Source organism: Daldinia decipiens (assembly GCF_022478715.1).
Source record: "Daldinia decipiens strain CBS 113046 unplaced genomic scaffold F4813scaffold_23, whole genome shotgun sequence".
Lineage (NCBI taxonomy): Eukaryota > Fungi > Ascomycota > Sordariomycetes > Xylariales > Hypoxylaceae > Daldinia > Daldinia decipiens.
The window spans coordinates 46,296-67,823 of NW_026054566.1; the positions used below are offsets into that span (position 1 = coordinate 46,296).

Sequence of the window (21,528 nt, forward strand, 5' to 3'; positions counted from 1 at the left end):
ACATTGTACATAGTGGGCTGCTCCTGCGACCAGGTTTATCGTTAACGAGATTCCTAACTGCCTCGTTTCTTTCATCAGATGGCCCAAATGGCTCGGATTGGACTAGGTCCTGCCCTAAAATAAAAGAACCCTGGCTAATTCCTATGTTGAGTGTAACGGTTCGGGTTTCAAATCTAACAACCCTTGACAAGGGGCTGTGATCCATCGTTGTCTTGGGGCGTTCAGCCTTGCCCTTTCACCCAATTACTTGTCTTGCCTTTCGTGAACTGGTGGAACTAATCGAAGAATCTCGAACATAACCCTGCAAGGTCCATGTTTGAGGATCAGAGATACTAGTCTACTATTGCGGAAGGCCAGGATTGTAGATATTGGTGCTGAAGATTGGGTCGAGAACAACGCTCATTCACACTCGCCTACTGCCGCGTGCTAGCCACGCCCTTTACTTTCTGACTCCAGTCCTATTCACGTTCTGTTTCTTACTCTCATTTTCGTGTCTTCGCGCCGACTATCACCAGTGTTGACCCTTAGGGCGTTGTAGTATACTCGTCCGCGTCAACTATCAATGCCAATATGCATCATTCGCTTCGTGATTAATATTTTATAATATCTTTTTTTTGAAATACCCATTGAGTGGGTTATTCGTACATTCTTTTTAAGCGAATACAGCTACACGCCGCCAAAGTCATGGCGACACCAGGAACAACACAGGCCTTACTGGCCGCCTTCTTTTTCGGTATATTGTTTAACGCGGCGTCTGCGGGGTTGGTTTTGTATGCTGTAGGTCATGGTTCAGCAATCTTTCGGGACGGCCTGAGGCTGGTCCTCATACTGTTTCTGACTTCTTCTGCCGCGTGGGCTTTGGTCGAGTTTTTGGCTACCATCATCGAGCCCACTGCTGCGTCTATGTGCCAGGTCGCGGTGGTCTTCTCGTCTATTTTCGATCAGATGGCAAGGGTTTTTGTCGAACAGTACTTGGTATGGGCAGCGCGAACGGAGAAGAAATCAATACCGAATATAGTATCCCAATTTCTCATTCTTGTTCGGTTCGGCGTCGGCATGGCATTTATCGGATTAACACAGAGCGATTTCAACCCTACATGTGTGCCTATTTCCAGCGTCCCGCCTATTGCCATTACCACCATCGTATTGGATGCTATTATCCTTGCTCTCATCCCTGTTCAAGTCTTATCGAGTGCCTCGACGAGCGGTGTTTCTAGTAACAGACAGGCTCCCCTCGGGAAAAGAAGTGTTATTTTGGTCACAGTTGGGTTGGCAATATGGATAGGGGTAAGTTCTGATATATTGTTATATCTGTTCAAATACTAATTGTCTATAGACGAGCGTAGTCCTTCTCCTTGGCCAGAGGGCAACAGATTTGGTACTCAGGACGACGCTACCTGCCGTTGGCCTCGCAATTTTAGTTGGTATGTATTATAATGCATTTTTCTTTCGTCGTATCGTTAACAGTTGGAAGCATTAGTTACTGTGCTCTCAGGATCACTTGTTACGCCTCGAGGCCCACCCCTGCGACGACCAGATTCTCCAACTACTCGGGATATTGGTAGAGATAGGGATTTATCGTCTTCAGATTCCGCAGATTATCCCCCGTCCCGATATGAGGATGTCAAAGCCGCAAATGCAACAACTATAACAGCCTACGTCTCACGAAATGATGCTGTTGGAACTGGTACGTTTGGTAACGCGAAGAAAAACACTAAGGGGAAGGCATGGAATAAGACCACGGCGGGCAAACTCGTAATCTCGAAACCGGTTCTTATCTCACAGGAAGGCATGGAAAATCCTCTTGACAGAATACTAACAGTCGATCTTGCTACAGCTGCTAGAGAGGAAAAAGAGAGGCGTGTCAAGTTACTACAACGCGAGTCAACTCTCATTGCGCAGCGGCCTGCCCCTCAGCCGCCTACTGCTCCGGGACGAGATGTGTCGCTTGCTAGGGAGCTAAGTTTGAAACGTAAAGAGGTTGGGTCATCGTCTTTAGCACAGCTGGAGAGAACCATCTCGGCTAAGACTACTAAGACATCGGCAGGGCTATCTGTCGAAGCAAATGCATCTTCTACATCTTCAGAATTATCCCCTGGGACTGAACAGGTAAGGCGGAGATCCCCGAGGCATCTCCCGGCACCACCAATACCAGCAACGTTCCAACCGATTCGACCCGGTGAGCCGGTTCGTATACCCATTCCAAGACCCCGAGACCCATCGCCATCGCCAAAGGAACCAGAGCCAGTAAAGACACCGCTACAGCGACGTGCCACAACAGGACTTCCGTCGCATCCCAGGGCCCAAGCAATGAAACAAATCGCGAAGGATGCTAGAAACAGCCGGCACGAAACTGTAATGTTTATCAATAACATCGTCTATGACGATCCGAATGCCGTCAGCAATATTGTCCAGGGGGCTTCAAAAACACCAATAACTTCCTTAGACTCCGATGATTCGGTTGTCAATCGTCCGCGCCCGATTCCTAGAAAAGGAGACAACGACCGTCAAGTTTTCCCTGCCGAAGTCTCACCAGCTCAGGCCCATAAACGGTCGAAATCAAGTGGCTCAATTATCGCTAGAAGGTCTATGCTGCGGTCTGTGCCCGGCAGCCCTTCCCAGCTGCCGCCCTTACCGCCGCCGCCCAAAAGCGCCGGCAATTTATCTCACCTTCGGCCTATTCACACGAAGAGTATGTCACTCGAAGAGAAAATGGATTTGCTATATCCTACACCGCTTAGCGCTCCTTCGGCATCAACTAGAAATAAGCAGAAATCTATAGTGCCTAAGATGCCTTCTTTACCGACATACACGATAAGCATACAGCGACCCAATGTCGAGGATGTTCCCGACAGCGGAGTTCATGATCCTATGCGGCTATCCAAGGCAACTGACAGAAGTTCAACTCGAACCATTAGTATTCTCGGAATCGACGACATTCCACAGCAGGGCGTACAGAAGGCCGACAGCTCTCATAATGCAATTGAAGAGCTGGGTCAGTCCTGGCTGCCGGGAATTTCAGCCGGAAAGGAAAGGCAATCGCATCCGTCTCATGATAAGATGAATCGAAAATCGCCGCCTTCCATACCAACGGAGGTTCAATTCAACGGGTCATCCTCGAAGGATGAGAGCGAGGGGCGAGAGGGATATGCCAGTACGATTTGGGGCTCAGTACACTCTCCTGTTGCTGCTGTTAATATCCAGATATCGCGGCAAAATGCTCATTCGACGTATATTCAAAAAGATACTCACGGCTCCGGAAAACAGGAGCATGACCATCCTGCCACCGTCGTTAGTGGAGATAGGGTTAGGAACTTCGTCGAAGACAAGAAAGCTTTACCAAAGGTACCGACTATCGAAAAAGTTAATACGGGTAGTTTCCATCGTCGGGTCGGCGATGAATGCCCAGCTTTTTCTACCCGAAAGGGCAAGGGGCGTTTAAGAAAGATGCCCCCGCCAGCGCCTCTGATTCTGAACGGGAGAAGTAACAAAAGAGCAATCCTAGTCCAACCTGCGGAGCCCTCACCACTAGAGTCACCCGAAGCCGCGTATCAGATGATTCAGGCTCAACTTCAACGTTTCGAGGAACCGAACCGGGATTCTGTGGATAGTGAAGGACAACGCCTGGCATTGCTAGAGAACCTGGAGCGCGAGATGGGTCAACTTCAAAACAAATGGCAGTCTACACAGAATCTCCTTCAGCGCGATTCTATGTCGAGTATCAAGACTTCCCCGGCGAAGGATTCACGTCCTCCTTCGATTATCGGCGAACGAAGAGCATCACGAAAAACACCTATGCGAATCGGAATTGTTCGATCTAAAGACGAAAGCAGCACAGGCACACCCTCATCTCAGAGCTCCGGAACAAGTTCTGAAAACACCCGTTCTAGTCAGTGGCAAGCCCGTCTCGCCAGTGCTCAGACAGAAGAAATAGAAGGCACACCCGACTTGATTATGAAACACAACAACCTCAACTTTCTATCTGTTTCTAAGGCTGCACTAGGCAGTCCAAGCCCGCCTGATACCGAAGAATCTGAATACGAGAGTGAACTCCCCATGAGCATACAACCACTGGGCCCAAGACTATCTGCAGCAGTAGCGCAGATTCATGAACTATGGAAACCGCAGTCGCCCGCTCAGCGCCTGGTTAGCACAGGTCTCTGGGCTGGGGTGGTAAAACAGTCCCAGGCAGTCATTGGAAATCTTGAGCTTCCGAGCCAACCACTACGTTCGGTAAGCAGAAAGACCTGGGCCCCATTGGCTATAGAGAGCTCTCGACTATGGAAAAAGACCACACAGAGCAACAATACGGCAGTTTATAATGGTCTGTGGAAGAAGTATACACCGTCACAGAATCTGGAATTCAGCCGTGCTGTTACTCGTCCGGTCACTATTCGCCCGCCTCGGAGAAGCAAGCGCGTGTCTCTCCTACCTGATATTCTAGAAAACCCCGTGCCCTTACCTGACAAGCAGGGAACTTTAGGTCTCTTTCAGTTTCCTTGGGGCGAGAGGAGTGAAAGTGCCAGCATTCAACTTCCGCCACCTACCCGTATGTTCACGGCCATGCCAGGAACTATGACTACGGGGGCTCTAGTCACGAATGCTTTCTCAAACACTAGGTCAAGTCAGCCGGATGCCGAAGAATTCACAACATCCTTCTTTGACGACTATGAAGCCGAGGAAGAGGGTGATAACTTTGATAACTTCGAAGACTTCGCAGATAGCGATGGCGATGATTTCGACGAGAACACCCTGTGGGAGATTGCAAGCTTGCTTAGGACTGAGGTACCCTCGAGGGATAGTTTACTCCTTGCACAACGGGGTTCCCCATCCGTCAATTCTCCTGGATTTGACGGCGACAATATTGATACGATTATGGATGACTATAATGCCGATGGCATGGTCCTAGAGGATCCGATACCGATAGATCAATCCTATATCTCGATTCCTGACCCTACTCCTTCTCAAACCCTACTGTGGACAGCCCAACTGAAATCCTCCGAAACTCGTCATACCCTTGGTCTGCCCCAGCCAGATTCGGCAACCTGGGAGAGTTATAAAACAGAACCCAGAGGAAAGTCTAAGTCAAACCACCGTATTAAAACTATCATGTCCATTGAAAGCATCCATCTATGGAAGCCGAGGGCCGGGGGTATCGACCTCAACACTGGGCTGCTCTGGAGTGCGTGCAAACCAGCTCATATCCCTTCGCAGACAACGAAGGTGACTGAACCTACCCAGTCGGCATCACTATGGGCCCTGCCGATTGCCGTTATAGATTCAGAAGAACAAGGCCTGTTTGACGTCAGCCGCCCAAGGGAGGATTATCGAAGAACCTCAAACGAGCCTGCTGCACTTTTCATGAAAAAGAAGCCTCGCACAGTAGAAATGCCACTGGAAAAGCTGGTATCAAGAGCACTTTGGACAGCTAATGGCCACGTGGTCCAATTTCCATTACTATGGAAAACCCCAGCTGCGGTTGCCGTCTCTGAGCATGATGGTTTATTTAACGTCAGCATAGTCAGATCCGACTATCGCAGGACTGTGAAAGAGCCCGCCGCTATTTCCATGGGGAAAACGACCTCCCGCGTGCTAGGAGGGCCGTTGGCAAGTCTTCAAACGAATGATCTCTGGACTAAGGAAAGCGTCTCGCAGCCCACTCGTGGTGCTGAGCTGTTCTTATTAAAGATGTCCGCCATGAAAACTTCCCAGCCAATTGAGACTGAGGCCATGCCTAAATTTCAGACAGCGTTGTTATGGGAGAAGCCGAAGATAAGCGCAGCGCCAGAGCATGAAGGTTTATTTGATGTCAGTGCTACAAGATACGATTACCGGAGGACATCCAAAGCCCCAGCTGCGATTGCGATGCCCAAGAAATCTCGTTCGAATAAAGAGCCCTTGCCTTCAATCACGACGACTAGTCTATGGACTAGAGAGACCCCAGCCCCTATCGTTGAGTTGGCTGTACCTTCAAAGGTTTCATCGCCGAGCCGGACAAATCTATTGTGGGAACAGTTTAACTCACCGGTCCTCGTGTCAAATTACGAAGGTTTATTTGACGCGAATGTTGTCAGGATAGATTATCGCAGGACCTCCAAGCTTCCGGCCGCTATCAGCATGACTCAAAGGACTCGCAAGATGGGAGAGTCCCTTACAACTCTCACGAGCACGAGGCTCTGGGCGAAGTCGGTTAAGTCAAGTTACGCTTCTACCAAGACGATTTCTCTATGGAGTAAGCCTACCGCGCCGGTATCTTTCACATCCGGTCTGTTCCAGCTCGATCCTACTCGCAAGACCTACCGAACTACTTCCGCAGAACCTGTGGCGCTTCAGATGAGTCGAAAGCCTCGCTTCACTAGCACGCCTCTTCCGATAATTAAGTCTTCTCGTCTTTGGAGCAACAGTCAGATCACTTCGGTTGAACTGGACTGGATGATTATTTCATCTGTGCGACCCAGAAGTCCATCCGTCGCTTCTATATCCACAGTGGACTCGTTGCCCATATCCCCCGTATTAGATTCATCATCAGTTAAGACGAGTATCACAAAAGCATCATCAGCTAAAAGTACTGGCAGTATCTTGAGTGGCTGGTTTGGCAAGAAGAAGGTCTCAAAGACTCCCGAGATGCCTGAGTTACCCTACGAATTTACCGTAAAGAACTTAGATGAAATACCCCAGAAGAAGCCAACACACACCCCCCTTCGCCAATTATACCGTCCTAGCATCGCATATCGCGCGGACTGGGATAGCGCGCTACGAGAAGCTATCGTAGATAGCTACCCTGGTTCTATGGCCGCTTTGAGAGCTTCTTACCCTCAGAACTGGTATAGTGAGCTCCAAGCAGCCGTTAAGGCAAGCCACGTATCACCCAAAATTACCCGCAAAGTTGCGTCTCCTCGGGACTGGTCTAATGCGCTTCATGTCGCGATCATTTCTTCCTACCCGGAGACTAGGTTTTCACGAGGCCAGGCCTTACCGTCGCAATGGAATGCTGCACTCCAAAAAGCTATTGCTCGAAGCGGAGCAGCTCAGCCCTCTAACTTCGATGTTGCTGTTCGACATCCCGTATTCATGGGCACGATGGAAACGACAGCAGAGACGATCCACCCGGCGATCGGTCCGAAGACGTTGAAGCGGAAGGAAAGTACCAAGAAGCAGGCAAAGAGCAACATAGCTATCATGTCAACCCCTCTGCTCTGGGAGAAACCAGTTGAGGAAACGGTTCCTGTTACAAATAATTTATGGTCATCAAAGCTCATGACCAAGACAGCATCCTACTTCGAAGCCGAGCTGGACACGGTGCGTCACGATCTGCGAAAATTCAATAAGATAACTCAGAGGTCCGCGTTTGATATCGAGCCTAACTTCAGCGAGCAAGGCATGTGGAGGCGTGACAACAGTAACAACCAAGGAAGAGATTGGCTAGAGGATTCAATGAAGAAGCGTTTTAAGCGCGTCGAGCTACGGTACTAAGAGTTTCGAAAGGGTTGGTGTCAAGGAACGTTACGTAGGAACCAATATATATACCCCCCAATACTGTACAGCATCTAATAGCAGAGAGCCGCATCATATCATCATATCATATCATATCATTCTTTTATCCTCTTTTACAGTCTTTATACTGCATTTTTAGCGGTTGGGGGCATGTAATGTATCTAGCGCAGCGTCACGCTTGACGAAGCCTATATGGCAAATTCGAAAAAGTTTTTATGTTCAATAGTCTTGTGAATAGATGCCATGCTACCTCGCGTCTCCAAACTTAGTGCATTTCGATTTGAGGGTTGTATTCCTACGAGTAGGGAGGGGAGATAAATATGAACTATCGGCATTAATTGTCTACCAACGAGAAGAAATAATTATTTTACTAACTCGACGCAGCGGCTCATCGACGGGGAATAATCTGTTTACTTGGCTGATGTCGGCAACTTTCACCCACCAACAAGAAGGGGGGTTTATAACTATGTGTATTCCGTGCAGACTCCCCACTCCTATCTGTCACCAAACTTCTCTCTCAAAATATGAAAAATGGCTAAGTTCGTATATGCGAATGAAGAACTCTTCAGGAGCGCAGTGCCGTAGTGCAGTTAAGAGTACAAGAAAGCAATTATGTATTTATATGCATATGTACTTTTAAACCAACAATTACTCGAGCCGGGAAATGTGGAATTTACACTACTGCCCACTGGGATTCGGAGATTGCCCCCCCGTCAGTCAAGGAGGTCAATGAATTGACATTCAATACGACTATAGCAGCTAGGGATATGTGTATAATTAAGATATAAGCCATAATCCCATAATAAGCAATTCGTTAGTAGCTTTAAATAAACTACCTATGCGTTAGGTGTCTTGTTGAATACCAACTAACTAGCTAATATGCGGTCTGTCATCTCTCTCTGCCATGTCTCCTTGGCAGCAGTTGTGCTGGCTATCGCCAATAGTGGAAGCACGCCGCTCTATAAGGATCCATCGGCTGCAGTTGAGGATAGAGTGGCCGATTTACTGTCGCGGATGACGATTGAGGACAAGGCTGCTCAATTGGTCCAGGGAGACTTGAGGGACTGGATCAATACCGGAGATGGTAGTGTAAACCAAACCGGTCTCGAATGGAGTATGAAAGTGAGAGCCGGATCATTCTACGTTGGTATTGCCATACCATGGAAAATGCTCAGTGGTGGCATCAGGACCGGCCAGGACTATCTCGTGCAGAATACGACCCTCGGTATTCCTGCGTGGGTTCAATCCGAGGGCATTCATGGCTTCTTGATCCCAGGTGCTACTATCTTCAACTCACCTATCGCCCACGCATGTTCCTTCAACCCATCTCTAGTTGAGAAGATGGCAAGGGCTATTGCTCAAGAAGCTCGCGCCTTAGGGGTTAATCAAATCTTTGGGCCTCTCGCTGACTTAGCTCGTGAGCTACGGTTTGGCCGTGTGGAGGAGACATTCGGAGAGGATGGTTACTTGTAAGTGCGTGTATCAGTGCAGTGCCATTGGACATAATATTAAAACTTTTCTTAGAACTGGTGAACTAGCCTATGCCTACGTAAAGGGTCTCCAGTCGGGTAACGTATCAGCTATGGTTAAGCATTTTGTAAGAAGTCCTATCCTGGATTTGGGAGTAGCAAAACCTAATATAGCCAGGCGGCGTTCGCGACACCAGAGCAAGGTATTAACTGTGCTCCTGTGCATGGGGGCGAAAGAGAGTTACGCACTACATACCTTCCTCCATTCAAGCGATCGATCATAGACGCCGGTGCTTTGTCCGTCATGTCAGCTTACCACAGCTATGATGGAATTCCGGCCGTTGCCGATAGGCATACCCTTACCGATATCCTAAGGGATGAATGGGGTTACAAGTACTTCGTGAGCAACTTCTGGAGACTGCTTATGCGATACATTCTAATAAAGCTAGGTTATGAGCGATGCAGGAGCTACGGACCGCCTGTGTAAAGATTTCAAGATGTGCAAATCCGACCCAATTGATTCTGAAGCTATAGTCAACTATGTATGTTTCCCAACCACACTCTTTGACCTGACCTAGAATCCATTTTTAATATCTCCCAGGCGCTACTTGCGGGCAATGATGTTGAAATGGGCGGCGGATCCTTCAACTTCGAGAAAATCCCTGAAATGGTCAAGTCAGGAAAGCTGTCCACCGAAGTAGTAGACGAGGCCGTGTCCAGACAACTGCGCGCAAAATTCAAAGCTGGCTTATTCGAGAATCCCTTCCCCGGTGTCTCGGATGAAGATCAGTCCAAATACATCAATGCCTCTGAGGTAGTCGAGCTTGCAAGAGAGCTCGACGCTGAATCTATTGTCCTGCTGGAAAATCATGGCAACCTCCTTCCTCTCAAGAAAGATGCAAATATTGCCGTTATCGGACCGATGGCTCACGGTTTCATGAATGTTAGTGGGATAAACCCCTTAAAATCAATGACGATGCGAGTACTAACAATTATGATAAGTACAGCGACTATGTCCCCTATAAGGCCCAGTATAGAGGAGTTACACCGCTAGACGGTATAAAGGCAGCGAGTACGGGGAAAGTCACGTATGCGCAGGGTTGTGAGCGCTGGTCGAACGACCAATCTGGCTTTTCTGAAGCCGTGAACGCAGCAGAAGAGGCCGACATAGCTGTTGTGGTCGTAGGTACATGGTCGCGCGACCAGGATGAGTTTTGGGACGGACTAAACGCCACTACTGGCGAACACGTCGACGTCCATAATCTAAATCTCGTCGGTGCCATGCCACACTTAGTTAAAACCATCATTGACAGGGGGAAGCCTACTGTCGTCGTTTTCAGTTCGGGAAAACCCATCACCGAGCCTTAGATATCGGATGCAGCTTCGGCCTTGTTGCAGCAGTTCTATCCATCTAAGCAAGGAGGACACGCTTTAGCGGACGTGCTATTCGGTGACGTAAACCCGTCTGGGAAGCTGTCCGTCTCATTCCCTTATGATATCGGAACCACGCCAATCTATTATGACTATCTGAACTCTGCGCGGGCGTATCCCGATTCCGGTTCTGTCTCCGAGGACGGTTCTATGAAATTCGGCCATGACTACGTGCTTCAGAGCCCTTTACCGCTTTATGAGGTATTATTAACCCCCCGTTTCTAACTCCATTCGACGAGTGCAACTATATAGCAGTACTTTGCTCTCTGATATATATCGCTAACACAGCAAATGCGAATTTAGTTCGGCTACGGCAGGTCTTATAGTACTTTCGCATACTCGCACATGACGCTCTCACAATCTACCGTGTCCCCAACGGACACTATCACGGTATCTATCGACATTACCAACAACTCGACGCGCGACGGCGCCGAGGTAGTTCAACTATACGTTCAAGACTTAGTGGCTAGTGTTGTGGTGCCTAACAAACAGCTTCGAGGCTTCTCCAAGGTCTTCATACCGGCTGGTGCTACTGAGACGGTGAAAATTGATATTACCGTTGCTAACTTGGGGCTCTGGGATATAGGTATGAAGTACGTTGTTGAGCCCGGCGAATTTACTATTCATGCCGGTAGCTCGAGCAACAACCTCAGGACCAATGTTACCTTTACTGTTGTTTAGGTGAGTAAATAGGACGGTAGTCAACGGGACTACCAGCTTAAATTTCATCTATAAGTACACTCACTACTTCGATGAGCTACTGTTTCTTGACCATATACGAAATTGTGATCCTACGAGTAACAACTGCTTCAACCAGAACCAAAAGAGGCCAGGTTAGGTATCAGCTCGGTCATATGCTGTAGTATCAATAAGACATTTATAATTACCTTATAACTCATTATACCTACATGACCAATGATTGTAATTACATTATCAACCACCTAAACAACATCCAGTTACCCTCACGTAAGTGCAAAAGTATTGCTCGTCCCATTAAAAGCCGTGATAGCCCCACCGATCAAAGCCTTGCTATCACCGTAATACTTTATCCTATACGTCCCCGCTTCAGCATCTGGCTCCGTCTCCCAGCTGACAGTAACCTCGCTGTACCCTAGCACGGTATTGGTCCGCTTCCACGTATATACCAGAGACCAGTCCGAGTCGTCCCGAACCTGCGTCCAAGAATCTCCATCCTGCTTCTCGACAGCCGTAAACGTGCCATCGAGCCGTAAGTTATTGCGCGGGTTTGCCCCGACGAAGGTCGCGTTAACGACGGCGCCGCGCACATATTTCTCTGCGGGCTGCGAGACAATATCGCCGAAGGATTTACCCAGCGGCGCGTTGTCCTGCACGACACCCGTGATGAAGCTAAGGCTACTGTTGCGGTTATCCGGTGGCGTCGGCCCGGGGTCTGGCAAGCTCGACGAGTCAGGGGCTAGGTACTGGATATTGCTGACGGTGAGATTTATATACGCGGGAAGCTCCCACTGGCCGAAAAGCGTGCTGGCTCCCTCGTAGCGCTGGATGCCGTACTCCTCCGGTGTAGCTATGTAATGCGCATATGTGTTAGCAGGCCCGCCCAGTATAACCTTCGGCTCAGTATCTACGATGTCGGCCGCGGCAGCCTTGACAGCGGCGCGCCATCTACGCCCAGCCATGGTGGTCGCCTCACCAGGACTCACGATTATGACGAATTGACCGACTCGGAGTAGCTGGACGTCAACGATATTGGGACTCCACTGGTAAGGCTGGGACAACTCGCCTACATCGAGGAGGACAGGCTTGGGATTCTGACAAGCTTGCTGCTGAGGTGATGGAGCGCGGAGTAGGCTCTTGATCACCTCCCAAATTGGGCTGGCGCTCGGCTCACCCGAATCGTTTTGTGTAAAGTCAAAAGCGCCAGGGCCGTCTGACGTTCCGGCGGCGAAGGAGTAACCTAGCGCAGCCGGGCACGTCTGGGCTTCAGTTCCGTTCTCCAGCTGAAATTTCCAAAAGCTCATGTCGTGGTAGAAGTGGAAAGCTTTAACCGTCGATCCAACAATAGGGGTGCTGGACGAGCCAAACGAGTCCTAGCACGAGATGAGCTATGACCAGATATTGACAAGGAGAACATTTATCTTACATAGACCGACCTAGCACCATCATATTGCCGTTTCCCGATCTCGTAGCAACTCGCAATCCCGAGATCGAGCTTATCAAAGAGAGGCCCTCGGCCGTGACAGTGTTGCGATTTACCGTCTGCACAAGTACTGTTCTCTAAGCTACACTGCTGGCCCGATCCATCATCGCACCTAATACGAAAGTTATTATTTCCCGTTGCTTTGTTACAGGATAAGACAGGCTTACCATGCGCCAAGTGTGTTAGGGGTCGTGTCTCCGACATTCGCTTGAGAAAACCCAGCGACAAAACCGCTAGCTGCTGAGTCTTCGCCCTCCATAGCTTTCTCGAACATAACCTCTGCTACTCCTTTGTTATCGCCAGCCACGTGAGTGCTATTTTGGTAAATCGAGGTTCCGTGAACAGGATACCACGTCAGAATACCGATATTTTTGCCGTCAGACGCTCGCTGGAACTTAAGGACGGTCATCTCCTTATCAACATCGTCCTCATATTGAGCTCGTTCTTCGGCAGGGTTAGCCAAGTAAGCGTATAGACTCCGACTAAGGTTGCCATCCGTAATATTCACCGCGCCTATTGATATTATTAGAAGGGTCCTACGTAGTAAGTATTTTATCCATACCGAAGTCGAGATATCCCTAAGCATAAAATATTAGTAACTACTAGATTACTAGATCTTGGTCTGACTCATTTCTTTGCCTACCTCAGTCAAAGATTCGTGGGCTCTCTTGATCGACAAGACAGCGCCATCGACGATGGCTTGATAACTCTGCCTGTCGAAGCCTAAACTGGTTATCTGCGGTAGCAGATAGTTAAACCACGCACCAGGTCCGGAATGGGCGTGCGTCCCTGTCACCGCGACGTTGCCCTTCCCATACACGGCGAAGTCATCACCAAGCGCAGCGAGACCATCTAGAATACCGAAGCGCACAGCCGTATCACCAGATTGTGTGTCAAGAACCAAGTATGCGAATCGATCTTCCGGATTGTTAACATCTCCAATTATAAACGCTCGCGAATAGATACGCTGTCGGAGCCCGGTACCGGTCTGCGAGAGATCGGCGTAACCTGCGAAGTTGATTTCCACCACAGGTCCAGTTATGTCGGCTTTCCCCACTCCAATTAGATATTTGTCTCCCTTTCCGTCTGCCCTAGTCTTGGATTCCCACCGAGTGTTCGTACCGGCCGCGTGTGAGTCTGCCGTATGCCGAAATTCGAAGCTGTGCTGCGGTGGTGCAGAACCGAGCTTTGTTGCGAGGAATGTCCCCAGGATAAAAATGGAAAAAACGGAGAGGAAGACCAGTACTGGTCTTCCTGATGTTCGGCGGCTAGGGGCATACGTTGGAGCCATAGTTGCGGATTTTGGTGTTTTGCTAACCGCTCCTATTTCCGAGCAACAAAGTTCAACCTCATAGCTCTCTTCCCATCTCGCTGTTTGCCAACTTAGTTGCTTTTATTCATGGGCCAGAAAGGAAAGAGATAAGAGACAGCTTTTAGAACATGTCTAGCCTTGGTTCCTTTTCCCGTCCAGGATGCAACGTTAATAGGAGATAGCTACGTAGATATGTGTACAAACAAGAAGACAGACCTAGGAACAGACCAACCATGTTGAACAGCTTCCTAATGGAAACCTTGTAATGGGCCCTGCATCTGCATCCGGCTACCCGTAGATGCCGGGCAGGTGAGGGCCATATACCTACATACTGTACTAGTGCATGTATAACCAAGTGCGGTGTGTGACATCATGAGCTGAAATCGAGGGCAGCGGGACATATCAGGGACACACAACATCACATGCGTCCCAGGTAGTACGATTAGATCGGGGTTAATCTCAATATTAATCTCAATAGAGGTCCACAGGCCTCCTCGCCAAGCGAATATAGTCTACATGGTTGGTAGATAGGAGAATAAGGCAGGTCACTAGAGAAATGCGCGGGGTTAAACCAAGTATCAGTATAATGAGCTAGGTTATACCATGGCATTTCCAACAGGAATCTGCTAACCCAATATTATCTCGAGATTCCTCTCGTTCGTTTCCTTAGCCAATGATGATCTGATCCCGGAAGGAATCTGAAGGTAAATAAATTGTATCTGCATGTCCCTCCGCCCTGGTGACCACTTATTGGATATCCGAGCGGAGGCTATGTCAGTTCTCATTTATCCTAATGTTAGCCATGCCAGAAGTAATCCTGAATTTTCTAACAAAGCAATACAAGATCGGGCGCAACTTTATGTTCATACTGAATAGCTTACCATTGACGGTCTCGAAATAGGAAGCTCTGGAGCGGTACTTTCAATGGTTTTTTGCATAGTAGGACGTATTCCACCACACCCATGAAGAAAAGTCATGGAGAAGACATAGATAAGCTATGCGGAGATTCCAATTACCCCAACATGGACATATTCGTGGACATGTTCGTATGGCGGGGCCACGGGAGATCCACACACCCTTTTATCTGGTATGACGAGTCGCGCAACTTGTTAAATCGTCTGGTGACTCGTCCTTGATGGAATTGTGAAACATATAAATACCTGTTTATACACCACCGTCAACGGCTTCGGCTAGGCTGCCGATGTGAAGGTGTGTAAGTGTTGCGAGTAAACGACAGTAACTGACATCCTAAAAGTAGGCAATGTAAAACACCAAAAAAGACATTGATGAATGTTTTCGGAAGCCAAAACACAATAAATATATATTTATTTGGGTATCTAACGTCTATAATAACGTATTCTATATATATATATATATATACATGTCTGAGTCTTATACTGTAAACCAACTACCGTAGAGGCAAGTATAGAAGCGCCGTCTTGATAGGTAGAATCAAACTCAATCTACTTGGTCATATCTGGTAAGTGGTCTAACCTAGCCTCTTCTACATCGCATTTGTTGTTAATTCTTTAGAGTAACTCCTCGATTATCCCAGCCCAATGATCCAATTTTTGCGCGAAAAGACCATTCATTCAAGCCCAAATACTACAGTGCAATACCTTCACACGCCTACTGCTCTACTTAAAGACATGAACTTACGCCCCGACTCTAGCTACTCGTTGCTGGTGCTCGGGTTGGGGTGTTAATCTTCTCGAAATATCGGGTATTCCGACACGATCCGCCATTCGGTCCGGTACGAGATCTGGAGACACTGATCGGATAGGGTACTCGGTAGCCGGCGTTGCAAGCAGGAGACGAGAGGTCATGGGTTGAGGTGCCAGAATGGTGGGGGACTGGACCTCTTCGATCACGGTCTTGGGAACTGGTCCCGGCCCTGTTCGAATGCTCGAGGGCAGAATTTGTTCGAATCCTTGTTTTCTTGCAACTTGTTCGATACTCTTGAAATACTGCGGCGGTACTTAGCTAACTGGTTATAGATTGCGTCTCTCGGGTATGCTTACCTTAACAGTCTTAACTTGTAGTTCTAATGTGGCATCCTCATCGCAAACTATCATGGGGTGGGGATGTAACTGGAGACTCGAAAGGGTCCACATGTGGTTGACACCCTGCTCGATGCATTTTTGTAGAGCGAGAGCCTTGCGAGCGCCGAGGATAATGACGACGACCTCTCGGGCCTCGAGAACAGTCTGGACACCAACTGTTAAGGCCATCTTAGGGACCTTGGCGATGTCGTTGCTAAAGAAACGGGAATTGGCAAGAATAGTATCGTAGGCTAGTGTCTTGACACGGGTTCTCGAGGCTAAACTAGAGCCCGGTTCGTTGAAGGCAATATGTCCATCTTCCCCGATTCCGCCCAAGAATAAGTCAATGCCTCCGACACGCTTGATCTTGGCCTCATACTCAACGCATTCTGCCTCGAGATTCGGCGCGTTACCGTTGAGGATGTTGACATTATTTGGGTTCACGTTGACGTGAGAGAAGAAGTGTTTCCACATGAATGAGTGATAACTCTCTGGATGGTCTCGAGGAATACCGACGTACTCGTCCTATTTTTAGGACATTCAGCACATTAGATATTTAGAGAATAGATGAGGTTGTTTCATACCATGTTGAAGGTAACAACATTCTCGAAGGAGATCTGATACCTTCTAGTCAGCCCCCGCTTGGATATCCTAAGCTAGAGATTACCTACGTTTCCGGCCTTGTACTGCTCGACTAATATCTTGTATACACCAAGAGGACTCGAACCAGTAGGGAGGCCAAGCACGAAGGGATGTGAAGGGGTGGGATTGAAGTGTCGAATTCTGTTCATGATATAATTAGCTACATAAGAGCTAGCAGTTTCCGAGTCGTCGCGGATGATAAGCCTCATTTTGAGAGATATTACACCCGAAATATCAAGTTGTAGATGATGTGATAGCTAGTGGTAGCTAGTAAGAGCTGAGACTGGGGTGGGAAGATGTAGTTGTAGTTTTTGCAACCCTTTCTAAGAAAATAGAAAGATACGAAAGCCTTGAGCAGTACAGGTTTTACTGTCATTATGAGCAACAGTCTCATAGTGGCAATGGCCCATGATGGGAAAGGCCTCAGCGGGATAGCATCGGACTCTACGGTCGGTGATGGAACGTTGGCCCGGATTGGCCCGTTCTCCACCGTGACGATAGCGAACTTGCGCTTGTGACTAGGGAGGCTCGTTGAACGTTGTAGTAACCTGTCCATCAACTGTTTTAGGTCATGTGGTGCTCCGGACTATCTGGTTGGCTGCCCTCGGACACTGTGAGTCGCAAGTCCTGACCAACCATAACGTCAATATCTAGTTTGATAGACAAGACATTACATACTCCATCCCCGAAGATCTTGTCTTCGCATAGTGATCGCGAAGGGGGGGGAGGGTAATGTAAGAAAGCATGATAATGCTGGTAAGCCGAAAAGCTACCAAAGATGATGTCTTTCTTTCTTTTTTTTTTTTTTTTTTTTTTTTTTTTTTTTTGACGAGCCTCTGACATCTGAGCTAATGCAATTCGACATCATGTTTCCGGGTAGTGGGGGCCACAAAGCCAAGCCAGGAGGGACTGGCCTCTATTCGTTCTCCTCAGCCTTAGGTCAACGGCATCGAGCGACGAATATGTATATAAATTATTTTCTTTTAATATATATATTTTTTCATGAGAGCCGCAGAGCTGGACTAGGAAAAATCAAAATATCTAGCCTACCTAGGTACCTAGGTAGGTAGCCAAGCAGAGCACTACCGGGAACATAATTAATCTCTTCCTAGGACATTACCGGCTAAGTTTGAAAGAATTGAAAAATAACTAGATGAATCTAGAAGACGAATTTGCGTGATTCGCTCGAGCAAGATGGGAAACCTCTGCAAGGGTAGTAAGGGTAGACCATTGGACGTTTCTCTCGAAGCCACACCCGTGGGATTATACTACCCTACTATGCAATGCCTTATTCGTAGGATTCAAAAGTTTGCACACAGTAGTATAATAGGGATAGTAGGGAGAATGCTGTGTAAGTTGTTAAGGCCATCTTTGCTAAGGACGGCTCGGTATCATGCAAGCGCCATGTGGCTCGTGCATGGGAGAGCGATCCTTGCTCTTTTTAAATATGGATCATTAATTCACTAATTCACTAATTGGGAACTTGGACCTGGAAGGTAGGAAACTTCACAACAGAATTCTAGAGCCTACAACGTTACATCTAGAAACATTGACCCAGAATGGCAGATATGCACAACAACAACCACCAAGGTGAGACAATGTGTACCGTTATGGTTCCTCCTCCTCCTCTTCTTCCTGCTCTGTAATCGTCTCCTTCCTGTCCTTCCTGATTTCGCCAGCCCATTGGTTGCGCTGTTCGAGCCTAGACCCTGGTCATATTCCATTCTGCGCTGAAGCATCCTACTTACTCTCTTACTATCGTTGTTCGTTGCTACCTATCACGGAAAAACCCACACCAGCCCAGCCTAGCACCCAGCAATTCCTATCTACATAATCTATGTCCTACTTACATGTAGTACCTATGGTATGTATGTAGTATATTATGTGCGTGCGCGCTCGTTGCTTCGACTAGTATTATAGCTGCTACGTGAGTACCACCAAGCTAGGCAAGCAGAAGTAACCCTCAATATCACCAAGATCCCAAATATCACACCAGCATCTCGAAGTCACCTGCCCAGTCTAGGACACAGTGGCGCTGGATCTGCCTGCGGCCCACTTTCTTAGCATCCCGTCCCGTCCTATTCCATATCGCCGGGGCGTCTACTGCTACTATTATCGTCCTTGGTTATTGTCCATGTTTATGTGGTTGTTGTTGTTGTTGTTATTGTATCATTCTTCCCTTTCGTGTTGTGTGGTAGCAGGACCCTGGGACTTTCTTTACAAGCATACCTAGAGCTACGTTCAATCAGGGGCGTGTGTTTTAAGGTTGAGTCCCTCTCAGCTCACTTCATGTGTCTATCTCGACATACTACATACTCCCGTCTCGAGCGTAACCGTTATTTCCTCGTATCAATCTCTGTTAAAGTTTAGCTGCCATTCGCTACTATTGTACCCCTTCGTTCGTGCTGTAACCCATTGGGTCTTACCAGAACCCCCCCCCCCCGGACTCTCAAACCCGGTGTCTTGGCTCTTTATTCTTTACTTTCTCCTGGGATCGTGCATTGCTAGATCCAACCAACGGGGTCACCTCGTTAACTTCGAATTTGACCGGCAGGTTTCATTTCTGCCGCTCTAGCCTTTTCCCGCCTATACGAGCCCTGACGCGGCCCTAAGGAAACATTTCACTCTCTTGTCTCTAATTGCCTGTTTCTACTGGAACATGACGAATGCTGCTTGAAGGCGAGACCGACATCTCGTCTTTGGATATCAGCTGCCTTTTTTTCTCACCACGTCCGCCTATGTTACCTTCATGACTTATATTTATCCCCAACTAGATCCGCAAACCCGTACGTTGTCATGCAGCCACTCACTTCTGCAATGACTACGTTGAAAAAATCGCTATTAGCGGCTCTAAAGTCGTTTCTGCGCGGGAGGTCCTTCTTACAGGCCCTCCTTGCGTTTTGGGTCAGTCCAAGGGCTTTGAAGGAACACAATGTCGACGGAAAGATATACCCGTCGAGAACTCTCGAGCAATTCTTAGAGGAGGCAGAGAAGCTCTTTTTAGGTCCTATTGATGGGGACGGACTGAGCAGGTATTCGTCAAACCTCAAGCGTCAGTTTCGGGAGCGGTTGCATACCCATACGGAATGCATGCTTCCGTCGTTCAACCACCTGCTCCCGACTGGAAAAGAACGAGGCCAATATCTTGCTCTCGATGTCGGGGGTTCGACGCTGAGGGTTTCGCTGGTGGAACTAAGGGGCCGTGAAACAACTGGGAGGGAGAGTGAGATTGTTCGGATGGTTAGCTTCAAGATTACACCAGAAATTAAGAAGCTCGAGGGGATGAGTTTCTTCGACTGGATGGCAGCTCGTATCTACGAGGTCATCCAAAAAGACATCTCACATGATCAGGGCGTAATACCAATGGGCCTCGCCTGGAGTTTCCCCGTAGAGTACGTATACCTTTCTCGGTCTTGATATATACTAGTGCTAACAACTCGCTTTAAGACAAGTATCGATGGGCAGTGGCCTTCTGCTTGGCATGGGTAAAGGTTTCCTAGCTACTAATGGCCTGCTTGGCCAGGACTTAGGCGAGATCATCAAATTCGCCTGCAAGAAGCGAGGCCTTAATGTTCAACTTGAAGCAATTGTAAATGACAGCACAGCAACATTATTATCTCAGGCCTACATCAACGCCTCGACGCGGTTCGGCCTGATCCTGGGAACCGGCACTAACATCGCAGTCCACCTGCCAGTGTCGGCGTTCAGCCGGTCTAAATACGGCAAACGCCCAGACAGTTGGTTCGAGTCAGCCAGCCACGTTATCGTGAACACGGAACTAGGAATGTTCGGGAAGGATATACTGCCCTTAACACGGTGGGACAAACTCCTGAGCGCTGCCCACCCACGACCCGACTTTCAGCCACTTGAACACTTACTTAGCGGCTACTACCTTGGAGAGATCTGTCGGCTCGCTATAGTCGACGCCGTCGAGACCGTTGGACTACTAGGTGGTCAGTTACCACCATCCCTAGAGAAGCCGTACTCGCTGGACACAGAATTACTATCAAAGATCGAACAGTTAGTACCACGTGACGGACCTGGTTAATATATGTGAAGCTTGAACTAACGCATACACTTAGGGATACGTCACCTACTCTTGAAAAGGCCATATCGCAATTTACAACGCATCATCCCTCCACTACATCGCCTACCCTCTCCGACATAACCGCAATCCGTACCTTCGCAACATATATATCACGACGATCCGCCGCCCTCCTAGCTGCGTCCGTGTTCTCGCTCTGGGAGCTACGACACGAGACGGAAGCCGAACTTGCCGCGGCATCTCCTAAACCCACACCCTCGAATGATAGCGCCGTAGTCCTACCGTCGCCTTCCATCGATGAGGAGTTGAAAGAGGTCGAGGTCAGCACAAAAGTGGCATTCAACGGGTCCGTTATCGAGCACTACCCGCAGTACCGCGCCACGTGCCAACGGTACATCGACGATTTGGTCTTGCACAGCGAGCACGTCGGGTCCGTGGACCTGGTCCCGACAGTTGAGAGCTCCATCATTGGCGCCGCGGTTGCGCTCGCGTGTGCCACAGCCGCCGAGGCATAATAATTGGAAGCTTTAATGGTAATACGAAAGTCATCTATCCTGTAAATATTGCATCTTTATATTTTTATTTTCATGTGCTGTTTTCTCCGAAAACGCTTGTCGATGCATTCTACCCGGGGAAGAAACAAGAGCGGAGAGCACAGAGTGCTTGAACTGTCTAGTCATCACTGGGAAGGGTGGCATGTGGTGTTTGGGTTGGTCAAGCGAGCGATCAAGTAAACAAGCAAATGAGTTTTTGAGGCGGGTATATATACTAGAAGGCGTTTACGGCTACATAGCATAATTGAGAGATATCATGGCTCGCAAACGGATCATAACGTGTATTGGTCGGATGTGGCTAGCTACTTGAAGCGGCTAACAATTAGCAGCGCATCAAAACATTAAGTCACTATAAAATAC

At 48.4% G+C, this 21,528-nt stretch overlaps 5 protein-coding genes across 5 annotated transcripts; 3 read left to right on the plus strand and 2 right to left on the minus strand.

Annotated features, from left to right (window-relative positions):
* Nucleotides 1–445: 445 nt before the first annotated feature.
* Nucleotides 446–7,570, plus strand: F4813DRAFT_131244 (uncharacterized protein). The gene is made up of 3 exons (XM_049238721.1): nucleotides 446–1,287; nucleotides 1,337–1,424; nucleotides 1,475–7,570. Exons 1-3 carry the CDS (start codon nucleotides 685–687, stop codon nucleotides 7,471–7,473), a joined length of 6,690 nt encoding a protein of 2,229 aa, XP_049098279.1. The 5' UTR covers nucleotides 446–684; the 3' UTR covers nucleotides 7,474–7,570.
* Nucleotides 7,571–8,373: 803 nt separating this feature from the next.
* Nucleotides 8,374–11,075, plus strand: F4813DRAFT_381475 (glycoside hydrolase family 3 protein; the record flags this gene model as incomplete). Its single annotated transcript, XM_049245681.1, has 8 exons — nucleotides 8,374–8,963; nucleotides 9,019–9,091; nucleotides 9,142–9,363; nucleotides 9,413–9,505; nucleotides 9,565–9,906; nucleotides 9,966–10,295; nucleotides 10,332–10,595; nucleotides 10,698–11,075. 8 exons carry the CDS (start codon nucleotides 8,374–8,376, stop codon nucleotides 11,073–11,075), a joined length of 2,292 nt encoding a protein of 763 aa, XP_049098280.1.
* Nucleotides 11,076–11,212: 137 nt separating this feature from the next.
* On the minus strand, nucleotides 11,213–14,589 carry F4813DRAFT_397515 (Neutral/alkaline nonlysosomal ceramidase). Its single transcript, XM_049247948.1, has 5 exons — nucleotides 13,217–14,589; nucleotides 13,136–13,151; nucleotides 12,741–13,086; nucleotides 12,517–12,685; nucleotides 11,213–12,463 (listed from the first exon to the last, which is right to left on the minus strand). The coding sequence occupies exons 1-5, from the start codon at nucleotides 13,862–13,864 to the stop codon at nucleotides 11,357–11,359; spliced, it is 2,286 nt and encodes a 761-aa protein (XP_049098281.1). The 5' UTR covers nucleotides 13,865–14,589; the 3' UTR covers nucleotides 11,213–11,356.
* A 691-nt stretch (nucleotides 14,590–15,280) lies between these two features.
* On the minus strand, nucleotides 15,281–16,955 carry F4813DRAFT_131262 (glucosamine-6-phosphate isomerase). The gene is made up of 4 exons (XM_049238722.1): nucleotides 16,599–16,955; nucleotides 16,512–16,544; nucleotides 15,907–16,452; nucleotides 15,281–15,852 (listed from the first exon to the last, which is right to left on the minus strand). Exons 1-4 carry the CDS (start codon nucleotides 16,776–16,778, stop codon nucleotides 15,541–15,543), a joined length of 1,071 nt encoding a protein of 356 aa, XP_049098282.1. The 5' UTR covers nucleotides 16,779–16,955; the 3' UTR covers nucleotides 15,281–15,540.
* Nucleotides 16,956–19,150: 2,195 nt separating this feature from the next.
* F4813DRAFT_131562 (hexokinase) lies at nucleotides 19,151–21,527 on the plus strand. Its single transcript, XM_049238724.1, has 3 exons — nucleotides 19,151–19,961; nucleotides 20,017–20,589; nucleotides 20,652–21,527. The coding sequence occupies exons 1-3, from the start codon at nucleotides 19,366–19,368 to the stop codon at nucleotides 21,127–21,129; spliced, it is 1,647 nt and encodes a 548-aa protein (XP_049098283.1). The 5' UTR covers nucleotides 19,151–19,365; the 3' UTR covers nucleotides 21,130–21,527.
* The last annotated feature ends 1 nt before the right edge of the window (nucleotide 21,528 follows it).